The sequence below is a fragment of the Vipera ursinii genome (genome assembly GCF_947247035.1).
Source record: "Vipera ursinii genome assembly, chromosome: 1".
NCBI lineage: Eukaryota > Metazoa > Chordata > Lepidosauria > Squamata > Viperidae > Vipera > Vipera ursinii.
The window spans coordinates 200,227,589-200,255,024 of NC_139512.1; the positions used below are offsets into that span (position 1 = coordinate 200,227,589).

General features: G+C 35.2%; 1 protein-coding gene across 2 annotated transcripts in view; it reads right to left on the reverse strand.

The window, feature by feature from the left end:
* MACROD2 (mono-ADP ribosylhydrolase 2) overlaps positions 1 to 27,436 on the reverse strand; it is a 1,127,318-nt gene that overhangs the window by 889,008 nt on the left and 210,874 nt on the right. For both annotated transcript variants that reach the window (XM_083369818.1, XM_083369817.1), the window contains exon 5: positions 12,314 to 12,430. In XM_083369818.1, the coding sequence (XP_083225944.1) occupies positions 12,314 to 12,430 (117 nt within the window). The remainder of the gene's footprint in view (positions 1 to 12,313; positions 12,431 to 27,436) is intronic.

Consider the following 27,436-nt stretch of genomic DNA (forward strand, 5'->3'; position numbering starts at 1 on the left):
ACACATATATATAGTCCATGCAAATGAACATCATATGTAACTCCGACATTAGCAAGTGACTATATAGCAGTGTCTACTTGAGAAAAATGCTTTCATAATTTTATATTAAAAGAAAAACATGCATAATTAAAAACACATTAGTCCCATATGTATTATATGTACTGAATATATGTACTATCATTTTATTCAATTATAATATTCTAAGTAATCCAAAACAAACTTTAAAAAACTTATCTTTTACTAATGACTTCAAATCTAATTTTTAAAATAAAACTAGATTATTATGCATATACAACAGAATACTTCCTAATCCCTGAAGAAAACTTTAATTAACCAGTTTGATTATTTCCACTGTGAATGATGCCAATATAGCTAAGTATTTGCATTACATCACAAATTACCTTAGAGAGCATAGTCACATTATCACATTGGATTGATCTACATTAAGTTTATCAGAAATGTGAGTTAATATCCAAACAACATTTCCTAAAGGGTAGAGGCTACATTAACACATTTCCATAGTGTGCAATTTATTTGTCTACTTTAAAACAAACTCATGCTGTACTTCAAAAACAAGTTTTCCCAGGATGACTAAAATTACAAAAATCTAAAATAATTAAAGTATATACTAAAATGCAGTAATTAAAATACAGGGTCAAAAATAAGTCAAGCAGATGCCATACAGAAAATTTGCAGTACAGGAATATATTTAAAACTCAATGTATTAATTTATTAAACTGCATGGAAGAATACTTTTTCCTTTGTTTAATCTAAAAAAGAGAACAAAACCAGAGCCAGACATACTGTATTTGGAAAGCATTCCAGGTAGGGGCTACCATTGAAAAGGCCTGTTGCTGGATAGATCCTTACAAGTATAATGAATGAATGACTACATAGTGCCTCAATTTATGCTATAGACCCCAAACATGTCAAACTCGCGACGTCACATGACGTCGCGCAATGTATCGGGATGATTTTGCCATTGCCGGCAATGGGGTAGGCGTGGCTTCCGCATGATGCATCCGGCCCATGGGCTGGTAGTTTGACACCCCTGCTATAGACAGTTGTGACACATATGTGATATCTATCTATCTATCTATTGATAGAGATAGATAGAGATAGAGATAGAGATAGATGAGATAGATATATACATATAAATATAGATATATAGATGGGGGGTGGATGTAGGACACACATATATGCGTAGCACACATCCCTTCTCAAGGGTGCTGAAAACGACTTGGTTAAGCAGATAAATAATTCACTAAGAACATCTCTCTCTTGCCTAACCTAAGCCTCTTTTTCTTCACCCTTAGTCAACTCATTAACATGGCCAGGAACTGACTCAGCATTTCCACTCTCTCACTGTATCTGAAGGAAAGAAGGGATAGAGCTACATATGGATGACATTTCACTCTGAATCTCACAGAGCTCTCTGAGCAGCTTCACATAGATGGGGAAACAAAATGGGGGGAAATAGATTCCTGAATGTAATCTAAGTATCTTTGTATGTAAGCAGCCCACCAAGGAGCAGATAAGAGGCCCTCTGGTACAACCTTCAAGAAATAACCTGATCAGAACCACCACAGAGTTGTTCCATCCATCCTCAGCACAGATAATCTTCCAGATGGATGAAATGATGAATGGAATCACAAGCTTCTAAAGAGGTCCATGAACACTAACATGATTGTACTGACCAACTCTCTCCTGGGTGGGGGGGAGACTATAGCATGATCAAGGGAGTTTCAGAACCAAAACAAGGACTAAAATTGATTGGTAAAGATCTAAAAAATCAATTTTATCCAAAGTGTCTAGTTCTGGCAAGCCATCACTTGCTTGAGCACTTTCTCCAGGAGAAGATCCTGGCTACAAGCATATAGTTGTTCAAATCTTTTGCATCTAATTATGTTCATTCAAAGACAACTATCATCTTCTGTATCTCCGATGAATAGATGGCATAGATGGCAAGCCATGATGTGTAAGAATAGAGCAAAATAACAATAGCAGCATTAAATTCCCAGGTGATCATGAATCTTTAAGAAATGTTCTTAATTTTAGATTAGGACTTTATTCCATTAAATAAAAAAAGACAAAGAAAACATAGTTTTATTCAGTAAACCTTCACAATAATCAAAGTATACCTTGAGGTTCCAAGTACATATTAGGAAGAAGAAAAGAGAAGCAGTTCTCAGTGTTTTTGCTTAATTTTAGATTAATATTATGTTGTGGTTTACCTCAGATGAAATTAAACTAATAAAATAACTACCTACAAGAAAGAGATAGGACCAGAAAACCTACTTTATATCCTAAATGGTTTTTGGTAAAATTGTTGAGGAGGTGCAACCAACTTTAATACAGTGAATTCATAAAGACAAGCAGAGCATAATATCTGGAACCATCATGACTAAGAGAGACTAAGGTCTAACCCTAACTAATCAATCTATCATGGAAATTAATTATTATTTTTTCCCATGGACTTCCAAAGGACTATTTTTCTCAAGTGGAATAGTCTTCTACTACAATTTTTTTTGAAACTAAAAGTACAAAAAGTAGAAAAGATGATGGCTTTCAATTATCCTTTACTTTATTGGAATTTTTTTTTGTGTGTGTGTGTGTGTATTTCAGGGGTTCTTAGTTTGTGTGGCTGAGTTGACTATGTTTATAAAAAATTAAAAAAACAAAAATTAAGATAGAGAACTAGAAAAGAGCAGATTTATAGATGAACATAGATAAAACTGGAACAGACTCAAAACAAATTGATACTATCTTCTCTATTGACAATCTTTCCTTAGGAAGCTCAGATTAGCTTATATTGCCATCAGTTATCTAATATCCACAAATTCAATGGACTCCAATATATTAAAATTTGATTAGCTGCTTCTTTATCAATCCCTGGACACCACCAAGATCATTAGAATATTTATATCATCCCACTGAAGAAAATTCTGAAATCCAGTTCTAAGATATTAACAATATACATAACCAGTGCTTTTTTTGTAAAAAAAAAAAAAAAGGAACTCACACATGACATACCACCCATGTTGCCTACCTTACAAGGTTTACCTTTGTAGTTGAAAAAAAAAACCCTTCAATTTTTAGTGTATATAAAAGACTAGGATTTAGTTCAAGGTAAGTTAATACTATTAATGTTACCATGCACTGTGTGGCTTTAAACTACAAGAAGGCATTTTATTAATCTTTTGGGACATTTACCACTGGCCTACCAATTTAGTTTAATGAGTGGAAATGTCAGCTTTCTATGTGGAATGAAATTGGCTCAATAAAACAAAATTTGGTTGCTTGTAAAAGATTGAATTATTTTTAAGAAGTTGTCAAACAAGGTGGAAAAATGTACATTTGGAGTTTAATATGGATATTGACTTGAAACAAATTAAAGTTGAAACTTTGTCAGTGAACAGATTACTTTTAATTTATCTTTAAATTAAACCCAATTTAATAAACAGTTCTGATTAAACCTCACACTGTAAGTCTCCCTTTACATCTGATCAATACATAATTAATATATTATTATTATTATTATTATTATTATTATTAATAATAATAATAATAATAATAATAATAATAATACCTCCAAATCACAAGACATTGGCTTTATTCTTATTTTTCCCCTCTGCAGTTTGAATATAAAGTATAAAAGACTAAAAAGAGATTTTTGTACACATCCCAGCCTTTGAACTATCCAAGGAACTGAAAGAGCAAAGTTTTGCTGTCGGGCAAGCTTCCACAGCAGCCAACTTTCTTTCCTCTCGCTTCGTCTCTTTTTAACCTCACACACACACCCCACCTTCTGTAAGGGAAGACAAAAGGCTCACTCAACCTCTCATGAAAGATGGCCTCCAAATTTATGTGTCTCCCACCGCCACCATCGACTTCCACACCACGTGGTCTGACCCAGTCAATCAAGCCATGCTCTGGCTGTGGTGCTCCAGCGCCTCATGGCTCCTCCTAGAAGAGGCAGACAGCACCAGAGGGGACCCCGCTCGCACTATACCACCAGCGGGGCATTTTCAAAAGCAAATGAGGATAGGAAGGGCAACAATAGGAAAAGAACACAACTCTGGAAAATCTGTCAAAAAAAGGTGCCAGAACTCTGTTCGGGTGTGTTCTATGACAAAAAAAGCCCTGTACTTAACTATTATTTCTAAAGAACAAAAGTGCATATTAATTGAACACTAGCCACATATACTCTAACTGAACTTCTTAGCCACAGCAGATCTCAAATCTCATCCTGGTAATGATCTTGGAGCAGTCATGTAGTCTCTTAAAAGAGGGGCCTCAGACCCCAGATTCATTTGAATAGCCACCCAGTTATGAAAACTGCAGCATCTCTTCATCAACTACAAAAAGACTCAGTAACTTTTGGGAGAAAACTGTAACAAAACAAGCTCAATAGTCAGAAGGCTTTGCTGTCAGAACACATGAGTTAGGGCAGACATGTCAAACTCATGACATCACGTGACATCACCCAACGCATTGGGACAGTTTTGCCATTGCCGCCAAATGGGGTGGGCGCGGCTTCCGGATAACATGTCCAGCCTGCGGGCTGGCAGTTTGACACCCCTGAGTTAGGGTATGACAGTGATGGTGTTATAATCTTCATTATAAAACTCTCTGTATACAGCAACATTGCCAGAAAAATGTGTACTACGTGCAACCTTGTATACTTGACTATTTGTGTGCTTTGAATCTTGATGCCTGACAGATCTCTTATATATTGGCTCCTTTTTACCTGAATCCTGACTTCTGCTCTCTTGCTCTCACCCAATGGAACTTAATCTAATATTTCTGAAACATAACATACTTCTTTGGTATTGATTTAGTGTCTACTCTTTCATGAATATCTCCTTGAATTACAGATGGATTAGCTCAATATCTAGTTGTAACCAGGAGAGGACAGCTACCTATTTTTTTATATAATCTATACAATAAAATGTAGCAAAACGCCAAGAGATTTAAAAACTATATAGAAAAGAAGGCTCCAATTTCAGTAAATTTGGTAGATTTGATCAGGCACCAAACAACATTATGTAATGCAGACCAAGGGACCACTATAAGAGATCATGAAAGCAACCATTTGGGATTCTAATAAACTATCCTTCTAACCATCCTGGACAATGCCCAACCAATCTGTCTTGTTTCCATAGCACTGGTGTCCACAGGATGAAAAATGATGAAAGGTACATGACAGTGTTATGTGTCATAAATGCTGTGACTTACATGCTGTATCAGATATTGTGACCCAATATGTAACAGTGTCATTTGTGTAATAACATCACTTTTATGTTACAGTTTGCTATGGCTGCTTGATGAGTATGAGAACATCCACACCAAAACCACACCGAAACCACCAAAAAGTACTGGGTGAGAATGTGATTTTCTTAAAAAGAAAAAAAAGGAAATTTTGCTTACTAAAATGAGGCAGGCTGTGATCCCCAATTAGTCCAGAAACAAATTAAAAGTATCAATTAAACTTTGCCAAATATTAGTATATTTTCTCACTTAAAAATTCTGTGTAACTAGTGTTTCAAACTGCAACCTATACTATCCTGATGACCTATACTATTCAGATGTTCTTCATTTATTATTCCACAATCAACTTGTTGTTGGTGCATCATTGCTTTTTTCTGTCTGCTCACTGCATTTCTTTCTAGTACTTAAAAATCAGGTCTCCTGAAGATGTCTCCAGATTACTACTACTACTACTACTACTACTACTACTACTACTACTACTACATGGAACTCTTTCCCCTCTTCTGCTACCCAAGTCATCTCCTTTAGAAAAGGCAGGGTTAAATCCTTCAAAAAGTAAAGAAGCCAGACTTTGGTTGTCCTTACTGTATCTTTCTTGATAGACCTACCTAGTTAAGAAGAAGAATTTGGACTCTGTTCCACTTTTTTGCACTTTGGGAAAAGCATTATCTGGTCATTCCTGACTAAAAATCTGGTTGAGGCTCCACAAAATCTCCAGTAATAATGTTCAGGCCCTTTTTTTTTTAATCCAACTGCGCACTTGGCTTCTTCTCCCCTTCTGTTTTAATGTTTAGCCATTCTATCCAGTTTACTGAGGAGACAGGGAAACCATTGCTTTAGCTCTACAGAGTCCCATGCCCATTCCACTTCCAGAGAAGGGAAAAATCCATGATTTTTTTTAACTCCTCTTCCAAAATATTTTCTGTTCTACAAAGACATTTCAGCAGTAAAGAATAGATAACAGAATGTGCAGCCTTGCTCCCTTCCTTCGCCCCAACCTCTTTCCTTTCGTATTCCATTTTTTACTGTCTTATTATAGATCATTATTAGCTGCTCTGCGTGTAATGTTTAAAATTAATGGTTTCTTAAATAAAAGATGCAGAGCTTTGTGTATGCCCCTAACTTATGCATCCCTATTTATATGGCAGGCAACATAATACAGATTCTCTGCAGGAGGCTAGAGAAGAGATGCAGTCTTGGACGAGAGAAAAGAATATCGCAGACTAGTTTCACAAAGCAGCCTCCTTTTCTGGATAGGAAATAAGAGTTTATTGTCCCAATGATCCTGGTTTTTGAAGATCCCGAGAGGGTTTTTTTTTCCTAAGTGAATCAAGGTGCAAAACGATGCTGAGCTTGACAAAGACCTAAGATATAAAACAGTTTTCAACTATATTCCTATACTGAGATCTATAAGGTGCCTATAATTTACTTACATGAGCTGCTTCGTGGCAGGAAAGTAACGTGATTTGCCTCTTATTGACAGTCCCCATCAGTTCATAGCTTTCAGCAGTAATTCCATTCCTTGGAAGAGGATTCTGCTTATACTACATAAAAGCCTCCTCTGCCTATTATAAATCTTTTATTTTTATGGGAGACTGGAATGGTGTTTTGGATGTACAGTTGGATAAGGCTGGAGCTTTTAAGCGCATTCCAAGTCATGCTAGACTGCCTAAATCTTTTTTTGAAATGAAGGATGACCTGGAATTGCGAGATATTTGGCGTGAGAGACACTTACAGGAGAAGGATTATACTTTTTATTCTGACAGACACCAATCTTTTTCGAGGATTGATTTTATTTTGTTGACTAATGATTTTTTTTTGAGAACTAAAAAGGTGAAGATTTGTGCAAGAACTATTTCTGACCACAGTCCAGTTTGGTTGGAGATTGATAAGGTGAAAAGAGACAGGCGCTCGTGGCGCGTAAATGAGAATTTGTTTAGAAATCAGAGAAACGTGGAAGAATGTAAACAGCGGATGAAGGATTTTTTTGAGATTAATATGAATAAGGGTACCTCTATGGACATGGTTTGGGATGCTAGCAAGGCCTATATGAGAGGGGTGTTGATATATATGAATAATAGACATAGACGTGCAGTGGAATTTAGAAGGAAAGAATTGGAGAATGAAATAAAGGAAAAAGAAAAGGCTTTGATTTTGAATCCAGAGGATGTGAAGCTCAAGGAGGCTATTAGACTGCTAAGAGGACAATTTGATAAATTAATGGCAGATCAAGTGGCAACCAATCTGCGGTTTGCTAGGCACAATACTTTTTGCAACGCTAATAAACCAGGCAGATGGTTAGCTTATAGACTGAGGAAAAAACAAAGGGCCTCTAATATAGATAAGATTGAGTATAAAGGAAGGGTTGTGTTTCAACAGAATCTTATTAAGGATGCTTTTGTGGATTTTTATTCGAAATTATATACTAAAGAGGAAATTAATGTAAAAGATATTGATATATATCTGGAGAATGCTAGCATCCCAGTTCTTACGCAAGTACAAAAAGAGGGGATTAATCAATTGATCACAGAAGAAGAAATTCTTACAGCAATTAAAGAACTGAAGGTGGATAAAGCGCCAGGCACGGATGGCTTGACTGCGGCCTATTATAAAAATTTACAATTTGAAATGATAAAGCCGTTAAAGGAACTGTTTCAGACAATTCAGAGGGGGGGAAAGGTGCCACCGTCTTGGAAAACAGCTTTTATCTCTTTGATTCCGAAGGAAGACCAGGATGCTACTCAAGTTAAAAATTATAGACCGATATCGCTTTTAAATACAGATTATAAGATATTTGCTAAGGTTTTGGCTAATAGACTGATGAGGGTTCTGCAACAGGTGATTCATGGGGATCAAACAGGGTTTATTAGTGGTAGGCAAATGAAAAATAATGTGAGACATATAGTTGATGTGTTAGAGTTTTTGGAAAGGCACAACCAGATCTCTGCAGCGCTAATCTTTTTAGATGCTGAAAAGGCCTTTGATCAATTGAATTGGCAATTTTTGTTGAAAGTTTTAGATAAAATGGATTTTGGGGAAAAATTTTTACAGCCGATTAGGGCATTATATCAAAAACAAACTGCCCGCATTATAGTTAACAATAGCCTGACGGCAGTATGTAATATTGAGAAGGGCACAAGGCAAGGGTGTCCGTTATCGCCCTTGTTATTTGTGTTAACATTAGAGATACTATTGGTTAAGATTCGGAGCTCGGAAAAAATTAAGGGGATACAAGTTGGAGATCAGGATTATAGATTGAGAGCATTTGCAGATGATCTGGTTGTTACAGTGACCCAGCCAGAGAACTCTGTTGTGGACCTGATGGAGATAATAACGCAATATGGGAAGGTTTCTGGATTTAAAGTAAATACACAGAAAACTAAAATTTTGGCTAGAAATATGACAGTTTCACAGAAGGCTCTCTTAGAAGGATTAACTGGATTTGAGATTGTTAAGAGGGTTAAATATCTGGGGGTGATTTTGTCGCCCTCTAATACAAAGCTATATAAAAATAATTATGAAAAACTATGGGGGGAAATTCAAAAAGAATTGGAGAGTTGGCAAAAATTGCAATTGTCTTTGTTGGGACGGATTGCAGCAGTGAAAATGAATGTCCTGCCCAAGTTTTTATTTTTGTTTCAAATGATACCGATTCTTAAGAAAGATTCTAATTTGGAGGAATGGCAGCGTGGTATCAATAAATTTGTGTGGGCAGGGAAAAAGCCACGAGTTAAACTTAAGATTATGCAGGATACTCGTGAGAGAGGTGGCCTTAAATTGCCTAATTTTAAATTATATTATGAAGCTGCTGCATTAGTAGGAATAAGCGATTGGATTAATTTGACGCAATTGAGGTTATTAAATCTTGAGGGCCATGATTTGTTGTTTGGCTGGCATGCATATTTGTTGTATGATAAGAAGGTAGATACTGTGTTTAGGATGCATATTTTAAGACAGGCACTGCTGAGAGTTTGGAAGAAGTATAGACATAAGCTAAGCAGCAAGATACCATTGTGGGCAATTCCAAAACACGCAATAGAAAATATACATGCTGGTTTCAAACATGACGTGACTACGTACAAGGAAATTTTAAGTTTTGAAAGGAATGTTTGGTGTTTGAAATCATATAGCCTCTTGCGAGAAGAGAAGGTTGTTCAAACTTGGTTTCAATATATTCAATTACAGGCCAGGTGGAAAGAAGACCAGAAAAATGGATTTATAATGACTGATGAAAATTTGATAAAGCAGATTAGAAATCAGGGACCAGCACATATTAAACGGATATATCTTGCATTGATAGAGATGGACTCGGAAACAGAGCTTGTTAAGGATTGTATGATTAAATGGGCCCAAAATATTCAGGAAGTTATTACAATGGACACGTGGGAAAAGATTTGGGTGAGGAACGTAAAATTTACTCAAGCTCAAAATCTAAGAGAGAACTTTTACAAAATGTTTTATAGATGGCATCTAGATCCTAAAAAGCTTGCAAGTATGTATCCGAATTATCAGCCTAAATGTTGGAGGTGTGGTGATGAAGATGCAACATATTTTCACATATGGTGGACATGTAAGAAGGTTAAGGCTTTTTGGATAAAAGTCTGGTGGAATATGCAGAAGATTTTTAAACAGAGGATAAAGTTTTGTCCGCAACTTTTTTTGTTGGGAATAATTGCAGACGCTACAGTTGTGGACACCAAGCTGATGTTGAACTTAATTACGGCGGCAAGACTTTTGATAGGCCAATATTGGAAGAAAGAGGAACTGCCGACCATAGAAGAGTGGACTTTAAAGGTTTCCGACCTGGCAGAGATGGCGAAGATTTCGGCCTATTTGAAAGATCATTCGCAAGAACGTTATATTATGGAATGGAGAAAATGGATTGAGTTTATCCAGAACAAGTATAGGGTTAAGAAGTTTTATGTAGCATTCGAATAAGTCTTCTTTCGTTTTCTTTTTCTTTTTTTCTTTTAGTTTTTTATATATATTTAATATTGCTAAGGTTTGTTTTATCCTATATAAGTTAGAGAGTGATGGATTTTAGAATTTATAGTTGTTAGTATATGGTTGTTTATGATTGCTTTTTTTTATATATACCTTGTATTTAGCTCTGGGAAGTCGGGGGGGAGGGGGGAGGGGTGGAGGTAGGGGGAAGGAGGGAGGGGGGAGGGGGGTGGGGGGGAGGAGGGAGGGGGAGGGGTTTTTTTAAAGGAAAACTGTATTTTAAAACTTTTCAATTAAAAAAAAAGCCTCCTCTGCCTATTGGGACAATTCAAGGTAGCCTTCAAAGTGAAACAGAGCAACACAAGCACCTTTTGGTTAGAAGTTAGGGACGTGCATTCCTTCGTGAAGCAGCTTTGTAAGGGATGGGATTGCACAACTTTTTTTTAACTGAAGCAAAGCATCTTTTAATATTTTGCACAGATTGGGATAGAATGTTCATTCAATTGTACTATGGGCCTTCTCCTGGACTGAAATTGATTTTACAGGACGGACAACCTGGAGTATTGAATAGATCAGATTTAATTTTGATTAAATGTTTGTTACATTTCATACATTGAACTGTATTATATGTAATTTTTGATTAAAAGCATAGAATCAAAATTTGCAACCTCTGGAAAACAGCAGAACGCTCCCAATTTTGAACTGTATAGAAATGACCCTGAATGTCCAAATCATTCAGTGAGTTTTACAATATAAAACACAGCCTCCTTCCTAATAACTGTTATTATGCATCCAAGCTGCATATTACTACTATTTCAGTGTTTACTTTCCCAAGCCTGATTCCGCTATTATGTAACGTGGAAAAGAAAATAACCATCTCTTCATTTACATATAATGGGGCTGTTGTTAATATAAGGTTTTGAAGTGAGAAAAACATATTGTAATATTGAAAGCAGTATTCCATTGAATGCTTAGGTGCAACAAAGTCCTCATAGTATTTGCCAATCAATCTACACCCAAGAGCTGAAACAACATAAATCACTTTAATCTTTTTCGCTTAAAATGAATTTGCTCCCAAGAAATCTGTATCAGGTTAGAAGCCATGCATCTCTCTATTGCTCTGTCCTCAGCCCAGCAGGATTCAATCACAGGGACTTTTGCATTCAGAAGGAATGACCACATCAATAAAGGCTTTATTTAAAGGCAAGATGAGAAGATAACACACAGTGGTACATAAGACATCAATGGAAAAAAATAACCCTCCACAAATATTGAAGAAAATAAGACACTAACAAATACCAAAAGAAATGAATCAGAACAAAGAAAGACCTTACACCTTTTTTCCAGTTATGACAGCAGGCAGACCCCTTCAGAGTCAGCAAATATACAGCATTTTCTGCCAGTTAGCTCTGCACCAAAGTTTCCCCAACTCTTGGAGCTTTTTGAACAACTTATACAGTTCCAAAGTGGAATTATACACCTGTTTTCAATGACCTTATCTCATCTGATTTTGCCAAGGCCAAACAGAATAATGTTTCAATTACTCCAGCCAAAGAGGAGAACATCCAAAGTTTAAGGGGCCTTGAAGATGAGAAACACCAATCTACATGTTCTGTAGTGAGGCAGGATAAAATAGAATGTAACCTTTTAATGACTAAAATAAATCCTTGATTAATTGTGTATGACATTATATGGGAATATAAAGCTTTATGTGCCACACACCTAAGTTAAAAGTATACAATCCAACTATCTGATACCTCCTCGCCAATTTTCTGTTGAAACCAACATCCCTACAACCATGCAGTCAAAATTAAAATGGATATTCTCTTAAAATGCTAGAAGGCTTTTTCAGAGGCAGAAATCTGTGACCCATCCTACTTCCCAAAATAAACAGGATACATCCAATTATTTAGCATATTTAAAATATCTCCATTTCCCAAAGGACAAAAGTTATTGTAAACCACACTTAATTTTACTAATTTCATTAATGCTTCACATTACTTTGTTGAAAATTCAAGATATAGATATAGATAGATATAGATATATAATTTCACCTGATTCTTTTTCTTTTTAAAAAAGTATGAAATAGCTTACTCACATTTTGCTGGTAGGTCATAACCACAAGTGATTTTGGCTTGTCCAGTTTCACAGCCACTCAGATTGCGACATTCAGCAACTAGACAAGGGCCAGCAGCTCTGTGTATACATCCATCCACTAAACAAAAGAAAACATTTTCAATAAACAATCTTTTCCACTGCTTTCACAAGAACGAGACAGAGCAAAACCAGCTTCCGACAACTGTAATAATAATTAGGTGTCCTTCTAAATCCACGCCTGTTTGGGGAAAGACAGGGGAAATATTTAATCTGAGAGTTGTCTTTCATTTCCTTATTCCAAAGAAAGAAGAAAAAAGAGAGAAGAGGCTTTGCCTTTTGTTTGAAGTTCTGACAAAATTGCAGCCAAAAAGCCTACCAGGGGATTAATGCAACAGGAATAACTCTCTGATGTAAGGATATTCTGCTGGGACAGGGGGGAGAATGGTTGAGCAAGCTAAGTAAGACTTTTTCTCCTGTTCAAGGAAGGGGAAAAGAGAAAACCTCTCCAATTTCATCTTAAACAGCAGTACATTCTGGATAATAGTGAAAGTTGATAGAGAATGCCAAATATGGTTCAAAATGCATACAATGTACCCAAAGACAGATTTTACTTGCAAAGTATGGATTCACACATGCCCAGAAAAATACTGATAATATATATCTCCAAAAACCCTGGGATGTTAATGTGACTGGTTATTAACTTATCTGGTTACCAAGTGAAAAGGAAATTGTGTTTGTTATTATTAAAAACTCAGTCTGAAGATTAAAGTTTGATTCAATATTACTTTGCGGATCTGCCTAATCCCTTTGGGTTAGTGGGTAGAATATTAAATGTTTGAATTAAATAAATGAAAACATTCCTCTAAATTTTCTAATATTTCCTGCATCATAAATTCTTTTATATAAAAGAATGTGACTGCTATATTATTTCTTTATTCCTGCACTATTCTAAACATTTAATAATTTAAGTTATAACATTTTCCACTGTAGTATCAACCAAAAATTATTGGGAAATTCCTAGTGCTCATGGTCAATGAAGGAAACAGCAGAAGGGAGGAGAGATTTAACCTATTAGTAGGAAATAGGAGAAATCTTTTTCCCCAATTAGAGATGCAATAATCAATTAAAATAAATATCTAAAACCAAAAAAATAACTGCAAATATTGCTAGTCACTACACTAATGGCAATGTTACAATTTATTGCAAAAATACTGTAGTCCCCATATGTTCCTTTCATATGTTGAAATTACAGAAAGGGACAAAAAGTATTGGAATATGGCGAGATCCAGATTTAATCTCTAATATTACAAATATTTACATAAACAAAGGAAACCACAATCCATCTTGTGGACTCTCACATTGTGTTTGTAATTCTGAGCTGCTACATCCATCCAATAAATCTGTTCCAGGCTGGATCCCTGTAACAGAGCTGGGGCCAATTGGTTTACTCTTTTTATCCCCTTAAATCTTGCCTTTCCTATAATATACTGAGACAAGAAAATACCAAGATTGATTTCTTTGGACAAAGCCCGTCTATAAAGTTGGAGTTAAATCATGACATTTCTACTCGGTCTTTGTAAGATAAGGCAACTACCATTTTCCCATACAACAAGGATTGCCAACCAGTTGGCTTAATTAACTGAAGCCTTCCATTCATTTAAAAATGTTCTATAAATGTCTATGGAGATTCTTAGTCATCCAGGTCAGGGTTGTCCCAAAGGTGCTTTTTTCATGAAGCAACCGGACTTTCTTGTTTTGCTTTGAAGACATTTCACTTCTTATCCAAGAAGCTTCTTCAGCTCTGACTGGATGCTGTTTTATAAATAATCATTTTGGACCTCTGTTAAAATTGATATTTTCCTTTCCTACCAGCCTTACGACCAGTGAAATAGCTAAATTAATGACATATGTGTTTGATCTGATCTAGATACAGGAACCAAGTAGGAATGTGTAAATCAAACTGGAAATTACCTATAGTAACTCTTAACACTAATCCTAACTCTATAATAATTTTCCAATCATTTTCACCACACGTATTGTGAATGCTATTTTTTATTCCTTTAACACTTCAGCAGAAAAAGGTAGATGAATGTATTATTATAAATTATTATTATTACTAAGATTAGAGAAAGGAATTTTGTTGATTCAGTAAAGTGCATTGTATTATAAGTAACCAACATTTTTTATTTCACTTAAAGGTGTGCATGATATGAAATAGCATAAAGTTAGAGTTCACATTTGCACATTTAAATAGCAGATCAAAGTCAAGTCATCATCAGGTTTCTCATTACTGCAAATTATTCAGAAGGTTATTATTTCTTTTTAGGAATTCTCTGTCACTCCAGTTAAATGAACGGATAACAACATGCATGGTAAATATACCATTTTACAATATGTACAGTAAAGTTAAAAAAACCCTTCTATTAAATCAATGCTTCCATATACCACTGTTACTGAGCTGAAGTAGAAGAAACATTTTTTATTATGTTTCTCTCTTTTATTAACTTTAGGATGAATGTACAGTTTACAAAATTATGTCCACTGGGCCATAAACAGTCAGAAGCAACCAAATAAAAAAACATTATAAAATCACTATAAAATCACAACAGCAGGGCATTAAAATTACATTCATATTATAAATAATTACATACACTTCGTTCTCTTGGCATATTCAAAGCTTACATACAAAGCCCTTTTCACAGCATGTTGAAATTGGCCAAGGAAAAGAGCCAACATATTCATATTATATAAGTTGCCTTTTACTAATTTCTGTAAGAACACTCTTTTCTGGGCTGAATCTTGCTTGGTGTAGGTTAGCTGTGAGCCAAGCTGTTCTTGATTCCAAACACTGATTCAGCGTACCCACAGCATACTCAGAGTTAGGTACTTAGGTTGACAATATCACAAACTTCTCTCAGTAGTTATTTCTGATTGTTAAAGAATCAAGAAAAGAACATTGTCCTTCAAGTAACTACTGCAGAATTATCATTTATGTACCTCTAGTAAAAAAAAACCAAGTTAAATTATTAACTCCAACATCTTAGAAACTGCAGTATTAAATTGACTCAAATGACACTTAGTGGGTCAAGTGCTGGAAATAACCTTTCCTTCTGTAGTCTTGTGAAAAAGGTGCTTGCCCTCAAAATTATAAAATGAGTCATAGTTACTTTCACATTCAGTGGGGAGCTATGAATATGAATGTTTAAACAAAGGGAACAATGCATCTATTGTAGATTCACGCACTTTATTACTGAAGATAATTTAGTAAACACGGTGCTAGATTTTCTGGAAGGACCTGAGAAACAGTTGATGAGATAGAAAAGCTCATTACTGGACAGTCAAAAACAGCATTTTAAAGGTAAAATAAGATTTTAATGTTGATCATGAAAATGTAAACTGTGTCCTTCAATCTGTATATACTAATCTATAAAAACAGAATCTTCATCTTCTGTAAGAAAATAGTGTGTCATTCTTTTATGTATAGTTCTGAGAAGCATATTAATGATTTCACCACACATGTGCAAAACATAGTTTTGAAAATTTATACTTTTTCTAAATTTATACTACCTCAAAAGAAAGAAGAGAATATTTTTAAAAATGTAATGAATTTTCTAGCTGCACAAATTCTACACCACCAGAAAGCTGTCTCTAATTCCAACATCACTTGAAAGTTGCAAAATTGGGGAGTTATTACATCTCTGTCAGCATGGATACCTGTTCAAGGTAGATCAAGTCTCTTCTAAAATTGAAAGTGCAGAGTGCAAGATGACAACCCACATGATAAAGACAAATGTATATCTCAATTTGCAACACCGTGCTAACAAAGGGTTAAAAACCTGGGTGGGGAAGGTCACATTATTAGTGAAATATAATAAATATATTTATCAAGAAATCGCCATAATGAGGTGGATAACATGGCTAATTCTTTCTTATAAGCTTCAGAATTCCAGGTGAAATTTAAGGCGCTGGCTATCACCTTGAAAGCCCTACATAGCATTGGACCAGGTTAAACACTGGACCACTTCTCACAGAGATTGTCTACTTTTTCCTACCAGTTCAGATAGAATAGGCACACTCAGGTTAAACACTTCCATGAAATGTTACCATCCGTGGAAGCTCAGAAGCATGCCTTTTCCATGGGTGCCCCTGCCCTATAGAACACCCTCCCTCCTCCAGCAAAAGTAGGCCCCACTTCATGAGCTTTCCAGAAGACCATTAAGATCAGACTTTTCACCCAGGCACTGGGGTAGAGTGGGGTGGAAGCACCGGTTGTTTTTGGCCTTGTTTTACAGTTCTATGGGTTTGGTGTGTTTTTTTTTAGTAGTTTACAGTTTTTATTGTTTAATGAACTGCCATCAGTTGTATTTTAAGATGGCATCCATACAAATGTTTTTAAATAAATAAATTACCTAGCAGCTTAAAAGGTATTAATGAGAAGCATCATTGAAACTAATGAAACATTTCATCACCATGATTAAAAGTGCTATTAATTGTGGTGGAACATATTGTAACTCAATATGAATGTTGCATTCTAGGACCAACTTACTTAGAAATATAGTGCTTATATAATTTCAGAACAAAAGGATTCTAATAAAATATTATTTATCCTCTGTCACAGATAATAGGATATTCTGATGAAGACTTACAGAATTTACAGTATTGCTTATTCGTTCTATAGATGACACAGTGATGTCACACAGCAAGAGTTTGTATTTCAAATACAGGGGTGTGATTTCTTCCTTTACTGATGATACTCATCTTGCAGATTTTGGTGGGAGCAGATGGGCTCCCTCCTTATGGGATTTACTCCTTCGGAAACAGTTTCAAAAATTAGATTCAGTTCAGGCCAGTAGTAGATGCCCTTTAAATTATTGTGGTTCATTAGCATTGCTTTTAATCAACTACATATACAGTATGGAATCCTCTCACGTTAATTAAAACATCCAAGCTCCTAAAAAAAGAAAGCTTACTGCTGTTGTGTTTACCTACATAAAGAAACCAAAGAGCAGAATAGATCATTATATTCTGAATTTATACTGAAATATTTGTTTTCCATTTAGGCCCAAATTTCTTGCACTACATCACAGAAATTATATATATCATATTTTGCTGTCATTGTTCAATGTTCAATTCAGTGACTTCTAAAATAGTTTCTGTAATATGCCATTGAAAGGATGAAAGGGATTGGAAAGGATCAAGTTGGACGTTGCTGATTTAGCAATGGGAAATCCCCAGTCTATCTCTGTTATTAAAACTGTCAGAAAGTGAGAATCTAATTTTATTATGCTTTAAAAACATATAGATTTTTTATAACTTTGTTAGTTTTCAGGTAGCCTAGCCTATATTTGCAACATTGAATTTACAAGATTCTGTCATGCTACTAGAATTATTATTGCCAAGAAGTGAATCCCTCCTAGAATTACATAATAGCTGCATAAGTTATGGGATATATGGAACCAATGGGTGTTTTTTAAAATAAGGGAAGAGGGAAGAAGGAAAGATGAATGTTTAAGGGAATTGATACTTTGTTCATGATTTTAATATCTATTATAAAGGTACACTTATATTGAATACTGAACGTTCTTTGTTACAGTAATACAAGCATGCATAAAGAGAGATTAGGATGTATCATTGTGATGCTATTAGGCATTCAGTCCAATTTTAATAACCTTTGTGAGGCTGATTGGAGCAATATATGTATTTGCATACTTGTTAGGCAACTGTTTTGACTAGTGAGAGGTTCCTTGATGTATAACTGAGCATGGAAGGACTGTACCCAAATATACTTTATGGTATGTCAGACATACCTGAAACTCAGTCTGGAGCCCTGGTGGTGCAGTAGTTAAACTGCAGTATTGCAAGCAAGCTCACAGCCTGGAGTTTGATCCTGATGGGGCTTCCATCCTTCTGAGGTCAGCAAAATGAGAACACAGATTGTTGGGGGCAATATGCAAATAATGCTTACATTGTAAATTGCCCAGATAGTACTGTAAAACACTATGGGTCACAATATATAAGCCTAAAATGTTATTGCTATTACTGCAGCAGAAAATGGAGCAAAGAAGGCATTTGCTCAATAGGCAGAAGGTAAAATTTCCCCAATACCTGCCAATCCATTATGTCACCAGTTTGCCACCTACTGCTTCCATCATCAGAACCTAATTAGCTTAAATATGTCTCAAGACAACCTGGTTCCACAACCATATTCTTGCCTCTCAAACTGTCAAATATCACCAATACAGACATACCCAACACATAGTATGGGCTAAACAGGTGGTTGTGTCCAATAGTACCTAGCCTTCAAAGGAGATCTGGCCACATACAGAATGTCACCCTCACCCTTGATTCTGTGTATTCAAAGGTGGCAGCAAGGAGAAATGAAATGGGAGGTTCAGTCAAGCAATATTAGAAGTTACCCAGACTCAGGATATGTGTTGATACTTAAAGTATCTATGGTCAGTGCAGAGACCAAAACTAATAGGGTTCACCACATAGAATAGTTTGTGCAAGGATATGAAGGTATCAATTTGAACACCCGTCTTTTTTTATCCCAGCCTTTAATCTTTTCAGAGTCTAAATCTTAACAAAGATTGTAGACTGACAGCAGTTTCAACAGTTTTGCACTTGTTACAGTATATACAGTAGCACAATTTTCTTTTCTACCTCCATCATGGCTTATCAGGTTACCATGGAGTCTTGGAGAATGATTTCAAGAGCTGCTACTGAAATTGATGGTCTAGGCCGCCTGGACCACTGACTCTGAAAGGCCTCTGTGGCCAGGTCAGTCATAAATTTTGTTCAAAATAGCTACAGGATGATTGATTCCCCAGTGGGGGGAAAAATGTCACTGTTTATAATCAGTTTGTGCAATCTTCTTGCACAAGCTGAGCATACAATGTACTGCTTATTCTGCTTCTTTGCACAATCTGCACTTTGAATCATTTGATGAATTTTCATTTCTGGCCTTGACTGCATTTCTCTGAGCAGCCAAAATCAAGCCTTTAGTTTCTTTTTTAATGATCCAGTTGTAGATTTATTTTTATCCCCTATCTTTTGTAGAAATCATCTATGTAATGCTTTTCTTAGTTGGCATTCTGTTCCTGTTTTTAATTACATTATTTCAACATTCATGCTTTGTTTCTTGTATGATCAGTAAATTCCAAATTCAACTTTCATCAATACTTGTTTGAGATTGTTTTTTACATACTCTCTGTGGAAGATGGGCAGTTAAGAAGTGTGAAATACAAACAAACAAACAATAATCAGCCAATGCATGCTTTTCTTCTTCAACAATTTGTTTGACTTGAAGTAAATCTCTGCTCCATTTCTGTAGGGTATGTAAAATCTATTAACATCACTACACGGTTGCAATGCATAATGAATAGTCATGTTTTCATGGTGTTTTTGAATCCAAACAGTCCAGTTTAGCTTGTGTCCGGATAATCACTCCAGCTGTGTATTGTACCATAGGTATAGCTCAGGTATTGAGAGCTTTGATGGTGTTTCCACCATTCAGTTTTGACTTTAGCAACTTTTCCACTCTTTGGATTTGTTCTTTATTAATCACATTTTAACTTGTCTACTGTCCGGTTGATTATCCAACTGTAAAATGTCCAGATGCTTGTACACTTCATCCTGTTGGCTCGTATTGTTTTGGCCATTCAGCATTTCAATTCCATTATTATTTGTGATTTCATTATTATCACTCTCTATATATTTGTGATGAGTAAACACCTTTCCTTCCAGTAGTTCTGCAGCTGCTGGCCTGATTGCTCAGCCAACAGTCCTGAATGCAGTAGCACATTTTCCACCAGAGGTCCAAAAACACCAACACCTAGTGCAGTTCTTCTTGATCCCAGCAACAAACAAGCCAGTATTAATTTCTATAATTTATGTTTCACCATATTTTTTAATGGGAGAAACTCTTTGACTCCTCTGATGAGACCTGTCCAGTATGGTTGACTCTGGAATATCTTTCATTCTCAGATCATACAAGCTCCATAACTACATCAAGGAAACTGCCTCAATGAGGTCAAGGTAGTAGTAGTAGTAGTAGTAGTAGTAGTAGTAGTAGTTGTTGTTGTTATTATTATTATTATTATTATTATTATTATTATTATTATTATTATTATTATTACTATTATGCTTAGGAATATAACTACATTTATATAGATACAAACATAGATACACCTGTCTACACATGGACACATTCTTCTCTTTCTACATGGAGCCTACAAGGTTAAACTAACATTAAGTTTACCATTCCTGTACATTTTGCTTGATTAATTATGCTGTCAATTTCTATGAGGCCAATGCCATAATGCTCAGCATTTTTTTGTTAACAAAATTGCCTTTGGTACTGTTAATGTAATGCTATGCTTTGGATTAATTTGCAATTCTCAGGATTTCTTTTCCTAGTAATAAATGTATCAGTGTTCTACATTATTAAATTGTCCAATGTCTTCTATACTATTTTAACAATTACATTTTGAAGAGCTGCTAGGAGTTTTAGTACATGGCTACTGTATAAGTAATTCATGACCAGGCATTTAGCTTTGTAATATTCTTTTATTTTGTACTTTGAAAAGATATTGCCTGTGGCTTTTTTGTAGGCGGTCTTTGACAAATTTAAATGCTGTACTCATTGTTTTAATATACCTCAAGCAGAATCCCCTTAGCACATTATTGTGTTCTTGCATCTTCTCTAAAGCAATTACTTTCAGAATGATAAAATGAATAGTTTGCTTCCCAGTTAGTGCACTGAATGTTATTGACCATGTCACTCCTTTAATTCTTTCTCCTTACATAAATACATGCATAAATGTATTACACAGAAAAAGCATAGTCTTAAGTGCACAGAAATGTCAGGGTCTCAGCCAACTACAAACTCATCCCTTCCTAAGTCTATCTACAAGATAGTGTAAATATAGGTACTCACTTCTTTTGTTTACCTTATTCCCTCAGTATGTTCATCATTTTTTTTCATATTCATGAAGTAAAATTATACCAGATGGGTAGGAAGGAGAGCAAAAATAAAAGTGGAAAAAAATAGAATAATCTGTAAATGTGTAATTTCCTCCTGCCTTGAATTTTAGACAGCTGGATCTTCCAGTAAGTGCTGGAACCATTTATCAGTCCTGTCTGAAGATGGCAGTATTTTCAATGACATATTACTCCATATATATTTATTAATATAAATCACTTAATTCAATTTAAATTATAAGTGTGGACTGCTTTGATATAAGTTTGACACCAATTATGTTTTCTCTAAAAATGTATTAAAAGTCACTCATTGAGCAAGATAGTATTTCAGGTGAGACCAGCACTAGTTGGATGTCATAGAGAAAAATAAAGCAGAGAAGATGTTCTGGAGAAACAAGTTGCAATACAACTTCTCTGGTTTTCATTGGAGGACTATTTCTTGATTTACATCCTTTACAAAACAAAAACATTTTTTACCTAATGTGTGAAGAGTTTTTCCCCTGTTCATTCTCTAGATTTATAATTTTCCTTTTCACCCTACAAACCCAATTTTGCCAGGTATGTGGGTCTCCATCTGTCATCCCATATTAATCAATGTATGAATTAAGATTAACTGGAGAGGCTCTTGCTTGTGGTTCAATTCAGGGGCCAGATTATGCTATAGTTTATAGCTGAAATTCCAGTTTTCAGGAAATTGACAAAAATATAAAAGCCTTCTGCCAGGCTTTTAATTGTTAATTTATCTTATGCATTTGTTTTTATCAGGACTTTGAAGTACTGATGTTTACTGTATTTTAGCTTAATTTGAGTATTCTTACTCTTGAATGCCATCTTGAATGTTGCATGGATAGAAAGACAGGGTATCATCAACAAAAATAAAATATAGCTATTAGGTAATTGGAACTGCTATTTCCTACTTGTTGCCCAATGATCCCCAACAGATTGTAACCCTTTAAAATGCTCTTCATGCAGTATAAGGCATGGGTGTCAAACTTGCTATGTCACGTCACATGCCGTGACATATCATGACTTTTTCCCCATTGGTGGTATGGGGTGGGCACAGTTTTGGCATGATGCATCTGGCCCACGCCCACGGGCCAGCACTTTGACAGCCCTGGAAGGGGAGATTTGCATGAATAGTTGATTACAGAGTGGATTACGGAGGACCTTACTCTATAGTTGGTTCACTATAGTTGATTCCTACCTAACAGAAATTCAACACATAATATATAATCCAGTTTCACTTAAAGTTGTAAAGTGTACACTTTTACAGTTATAGAGAAAAGCACTGTACAACAGTGGCTCAACCTACCAAGAAGATCACCAAGGAAGTATTTGGTCTCAGACAAAACGCAAAACTGACTTGAATGAATTTAGAAAATCAACAACAAGAAAGACTGATTATCATTACCAATGCACGTTATCGAAGGTAAAGATTTTAGCAGCTGACATAGTTTTCCACTCCTCCAAATGTAACACTTTGGGTCTATTCTGATCATTGACTCTTTCAAAAAGGTTGATGCTTCTCCCCCTCTCAGATGTTAACTATCTCCTTGACCTAGTCAGTCAAACTCTAATTAAAGCAAAAAATGGGCAAGGTTGAGCATACAAACCATTAGCTGAATTTGCCTGATTGTTTCCTTGTTTCTCACCAAATGGAACTTATGAAATACATCTGATAATATGGGGATGTAATATAATTTCTAATTAACACAACTGTATTCATGCAATCATTCAATGTGAGCAAAATCAAGTCAAAATGCTTTAAAATGCTTAAAAATATGTGCGTCTTGCTTTAAAATGAATTCTTTAACAGTTCTATCTGAACTCATAAACAAGTGCAGGTGTTTACCAGCAACTAACTTTATGTAATTGAGTATTCAAATAATGTCTCATCATCCAACTATCAATAGCATCTTGGTGTTTATTTCATTAAAAGAAAAACCCAAAGAGAATGCTAACAGACCAACCAATTTAATTAGAAAAGCAACCATCATGAAAGCAGGTGTTAAAAAAGCAGTTGGTGACAGGAGACATAAGAGCTTCAATGTTTTGCTAGGAAACCCCTGGCCTAGTTTCACACATAATGCTAAGGCACGATCAATATTCACAAACCTCTGAAAGCCCAAACAAACCTTCAATCTTTAGTATTTGGTTCTTACATTCTATTAATTTCTAGTCAATAGTTAAACAGGTCAATTTCAAACTGTGCACTATATGTTTGGAAGTTTAAGAAACTGATACTGAAATATTGAATTCTGAGTTTTTAACATTACAAGCCAAAAATCAAGTGACAAACATGAATGATGATTTATATACTGGTCATTAGAGAATAAAGAAATAGAGAAGTGAGCACTAAAAACCAATGTTTCACTAGATCACAGTTTCATTTACACACATTTTCATGTGGCTCAGGTTTCTATGTGTATATTACTGACAAAGGTAAATCACAAATGAAGCTTCATATTAGTGTGTGCAGCATGTGCTCCTTAATTGCGTTTTTTTTAGTATAATCAATTTCAAGACCTTAGAAAAAGACAGAATTACTTCCTTTTCCCATACTTACTTAGCAACAAATGTAAGTAAATCCTTTTCTGTTGACTATACAAGAAGTGAAAATAAAACTTTTACACATTAAGAGGTTGTTGACACAACTGATTCACATTGTTCCCCTGGGGCACTCAACCCATGAGAATTATAAGACAGTTACAACAGATACTATGGACATACAAAATGCTTTATTTCTAGTCTCAATTTTCTTAAATAAATAAGAGTTAAAAATGTTTTTTATAATATCAAGAAATATTAATTATGTTGCTGAATTAAATTCTAAAACTAAAATTTAAAACTTCATGAAGATAAAACTCTGTGTCAATAAAAATAAAACATCAACATGCAAATATTCAAGGTTCAGGAATAACCATACCTTAACAATTGAACAACAATTCTAGATCCTCCTATGAGTTCATGAATTCATAAGACTTCCTTAGAATTACTACTAAACTTGATTTGCAATAGCATTGTTATGCATTTGAAAAGATTATTTTCAAACAAGCATGTAATTTAACATTAAAAAGAAACCTAATTTAACTTTCTGTCATGGGGGAAGCAAGTGAATACAGCAAAGCTGATGAACAATCTACAGTACAGGACCACTGTTATATTAAGAAAACACAATTAATTATAGTATAGGATTTTTTGTGAAATTCAGCTATATTACAAGTTAATGAATACCGTATAGGTGCTAATATATTAGCATCCTGGCCCTATAGGCAAGTTCCTTCAGCTGTTTCTCAGACTATGATCTTCCAAAAAGATTCTGTTGATTTATCATAACATACAATCATATTTCATGATTTTGTGAATTATGCTAAAGCAAAAAAGACTAGTTCTTCCAAGCAAAGAGTTTTATATATGACACAATATGTGTGAAATGCACAGTTTATTAAAACAGTGGAACAATCTACCTTCAGAAGTTGTGAATGCTCCAACACTGGAAGTTATTAAGAAGAGACTGGACAGCCATTTGTCTGAAATAGTATATAAGGTTTCCTGCCTGAGCAGGGGGTTGGACTAGAAGACCTCCAAGGTCCCTTCCAAGTCTAATAATAATAATAATAATAATAATAATAATAATAATAATAATAATAATAATAATAATGTTGTTGTTGTTGTTAGCTGCGAAGTCGTGTCCGACCCATCGCGACCCTATGGACAATGTTCCTCCAGGCCTTCCTGTCCTCTACCATCTTCTGGAGTCCATTTAAGCTCATGCCTACTGCTTCAGTGACTCCATCCAGCCACCTCATTCTCTGTCGTCCCCTTCTTCTATTGCCCTCGATCTTTCCCAGCATTAGGCTCTTCTCCAGTGAGTCCTTCCTTCTCATTAGGTGGCCAAAGTATTTGAGTTTTAGCTTCAGGATCTGGGCTTCTAAAGAGCAGTCAGGATTGATCTCCTCTAGGACTGACCGGTTTGATCGCCTTGCAGTCCAAGGGACTCGCAGGAGTCTTCTCCAGCACCACAGTTCAAAGGCCTCAATTCTTTGGCGCTCAGCCTTTCTTATGGTCCAACTTTCACTGCCATACATTGCAACTGGGAAGACCATAGCCTTGACTATAAGCACTTTTGTTGACTAATAATAATAATAATAATAATAATAATAATAATAATAATAATAATAATAATAATGATGATGATGATGGTGATGATGTAGTGATTCACAATTACATTCTAGATTAGAATCTGGCTAAAAGAGATGTGATAAAATATAATATCTTAATTAGGCCAAATATTCTGGTACAATTATGTTCTTTGTCTTTGTTTTCCCTCTGGGTAGTTTATAAATACGCACAAACACATATATCAATCTAAACAATTTGACTGGCTGAAATACGGCACAATGACGTTTGACCAGGATCAAACTAAGAGCTTTCATACAAAAGCTTTCAAAGGTCAATACATGAGATTTCCAATTGTGCATCTGACAATCAACTTTATGAAAGAGCTAAAAAATATGCAGGAATAATCAAATTTTATTTACATTAAACATATAGATTAATGTATAGAATGAAGCAATTCACAAACTGTTTAAAAATAAAAGAGGACCAGAAATAAAACACAAGCTAGAAGGAATAATACATAACATTATTCTCACTATTGTTACCACTATACTATGTCTCTAGGACTGGGGGGAAAAGATTATTATTTGTCTTAAAATAAGACATAAAACTAAAATTCCAAGAGAGGTTAAATAATAAATAAAACAAACTGATATCTATCTATCTTTATTTGGTGCTCAAAAGTTAGCCACAGTTATACTATATTGAGCGATGGGGATTATTTGGCTTAAATCTTGTCTTACTAACAGCCTAACTCAACTTGGCAACATCCAGAGAGATACAGAGTCCCTTTCATCAGACAGCAGAATTTGTAAGTAGAAAGTAGTAGAGTGACTTGGGTGTTCTACCAGGTAAGGAGATATAAAACAGATTCTAATATCTGTATAAAAGCAGTAGCGATGTACAGACAATATGGACAACAGATTCTATGGTGCCTGCATCACATAGACATAACTGAGCAGCATGGGGAATTGTTTTGCATCTGCTTTCTAAAATGACTGTAGGAAGAGCATGAAATTGAGCCTGTGTTAAAATCCTTCTCAGCTTGGATACTGTAATATTGTTCAAGTATCTTGCTAATACTAAACATTGGCTCTTCAGGAAAACCTTCCTAGTCAGTAGAGCTTGGTCAGATTGTTTTTCCATGCCCAGAATGTGTTGTGTTAAAATGTTCTTGGCTTGTTCATGTCCCAAAGAGAGGAGAGCCTCTTGTGAAAAGCCATGAAAGTATAGTTTATCAAGGAGATATTGCTGCCATCTAGCACTAAAAATTGTCAGCTAATGACACAGAGGGGAGGGGGGGCTCAATCCTATGGGGAAAAGAAATTAACTTCAGCCAGTATATGAACAAAATTAGCCACATTTTTGTCTCAATCTTAACGGATCTCATTTCACAGCAGAGAGTAACATTAGAGACACAGCGTGATACTTGGAGGATATTTCTTGAGAATTTAGATTGCACGATTTCTAATTTGGAATAATTAGAGTATGGGCCAATCTGTACACCACATAAGAGCTGGGCCCTTACTTTGGTTTTAAATGGTTTTAAGACAGCTGGTTAAAAAATAACCCACCTCTTGTTCTGAAAAAATAATGAAGTTGCTAAGACTGCTCTTTGGGCATTCTGAGTTATATAATCTAGATATGTGTTTCTCTGACCTGAAGCCTGGAAGACAATTCCAAGGTACCTGAAAACTTTAGTTTGTTTAATTTTGTATTCACTTAATTGCCATGTATGGATTCCTGGGCATTTAGTGAATACCAACATTTTTCTTTTTTCATAATTTATTGTTAATTCATCATTTGTGCAAAGTAGCAAATAATTTTAGTGCACATTTTAAGACAACTGAAGTTTGGGACAGAAAGACTGCATCATCCACATAAAATAGCACTGTGATTAGTCTAGGTGCTAACTTTGATGGCGGGGGAACCAGGAGTGTTTGGACAGGTCACCAGGAAATTTATATAAAGATTGAATAATGATGGGGCCAGAATGCAGTCCTGTCTGATTCTTCTCACTGAG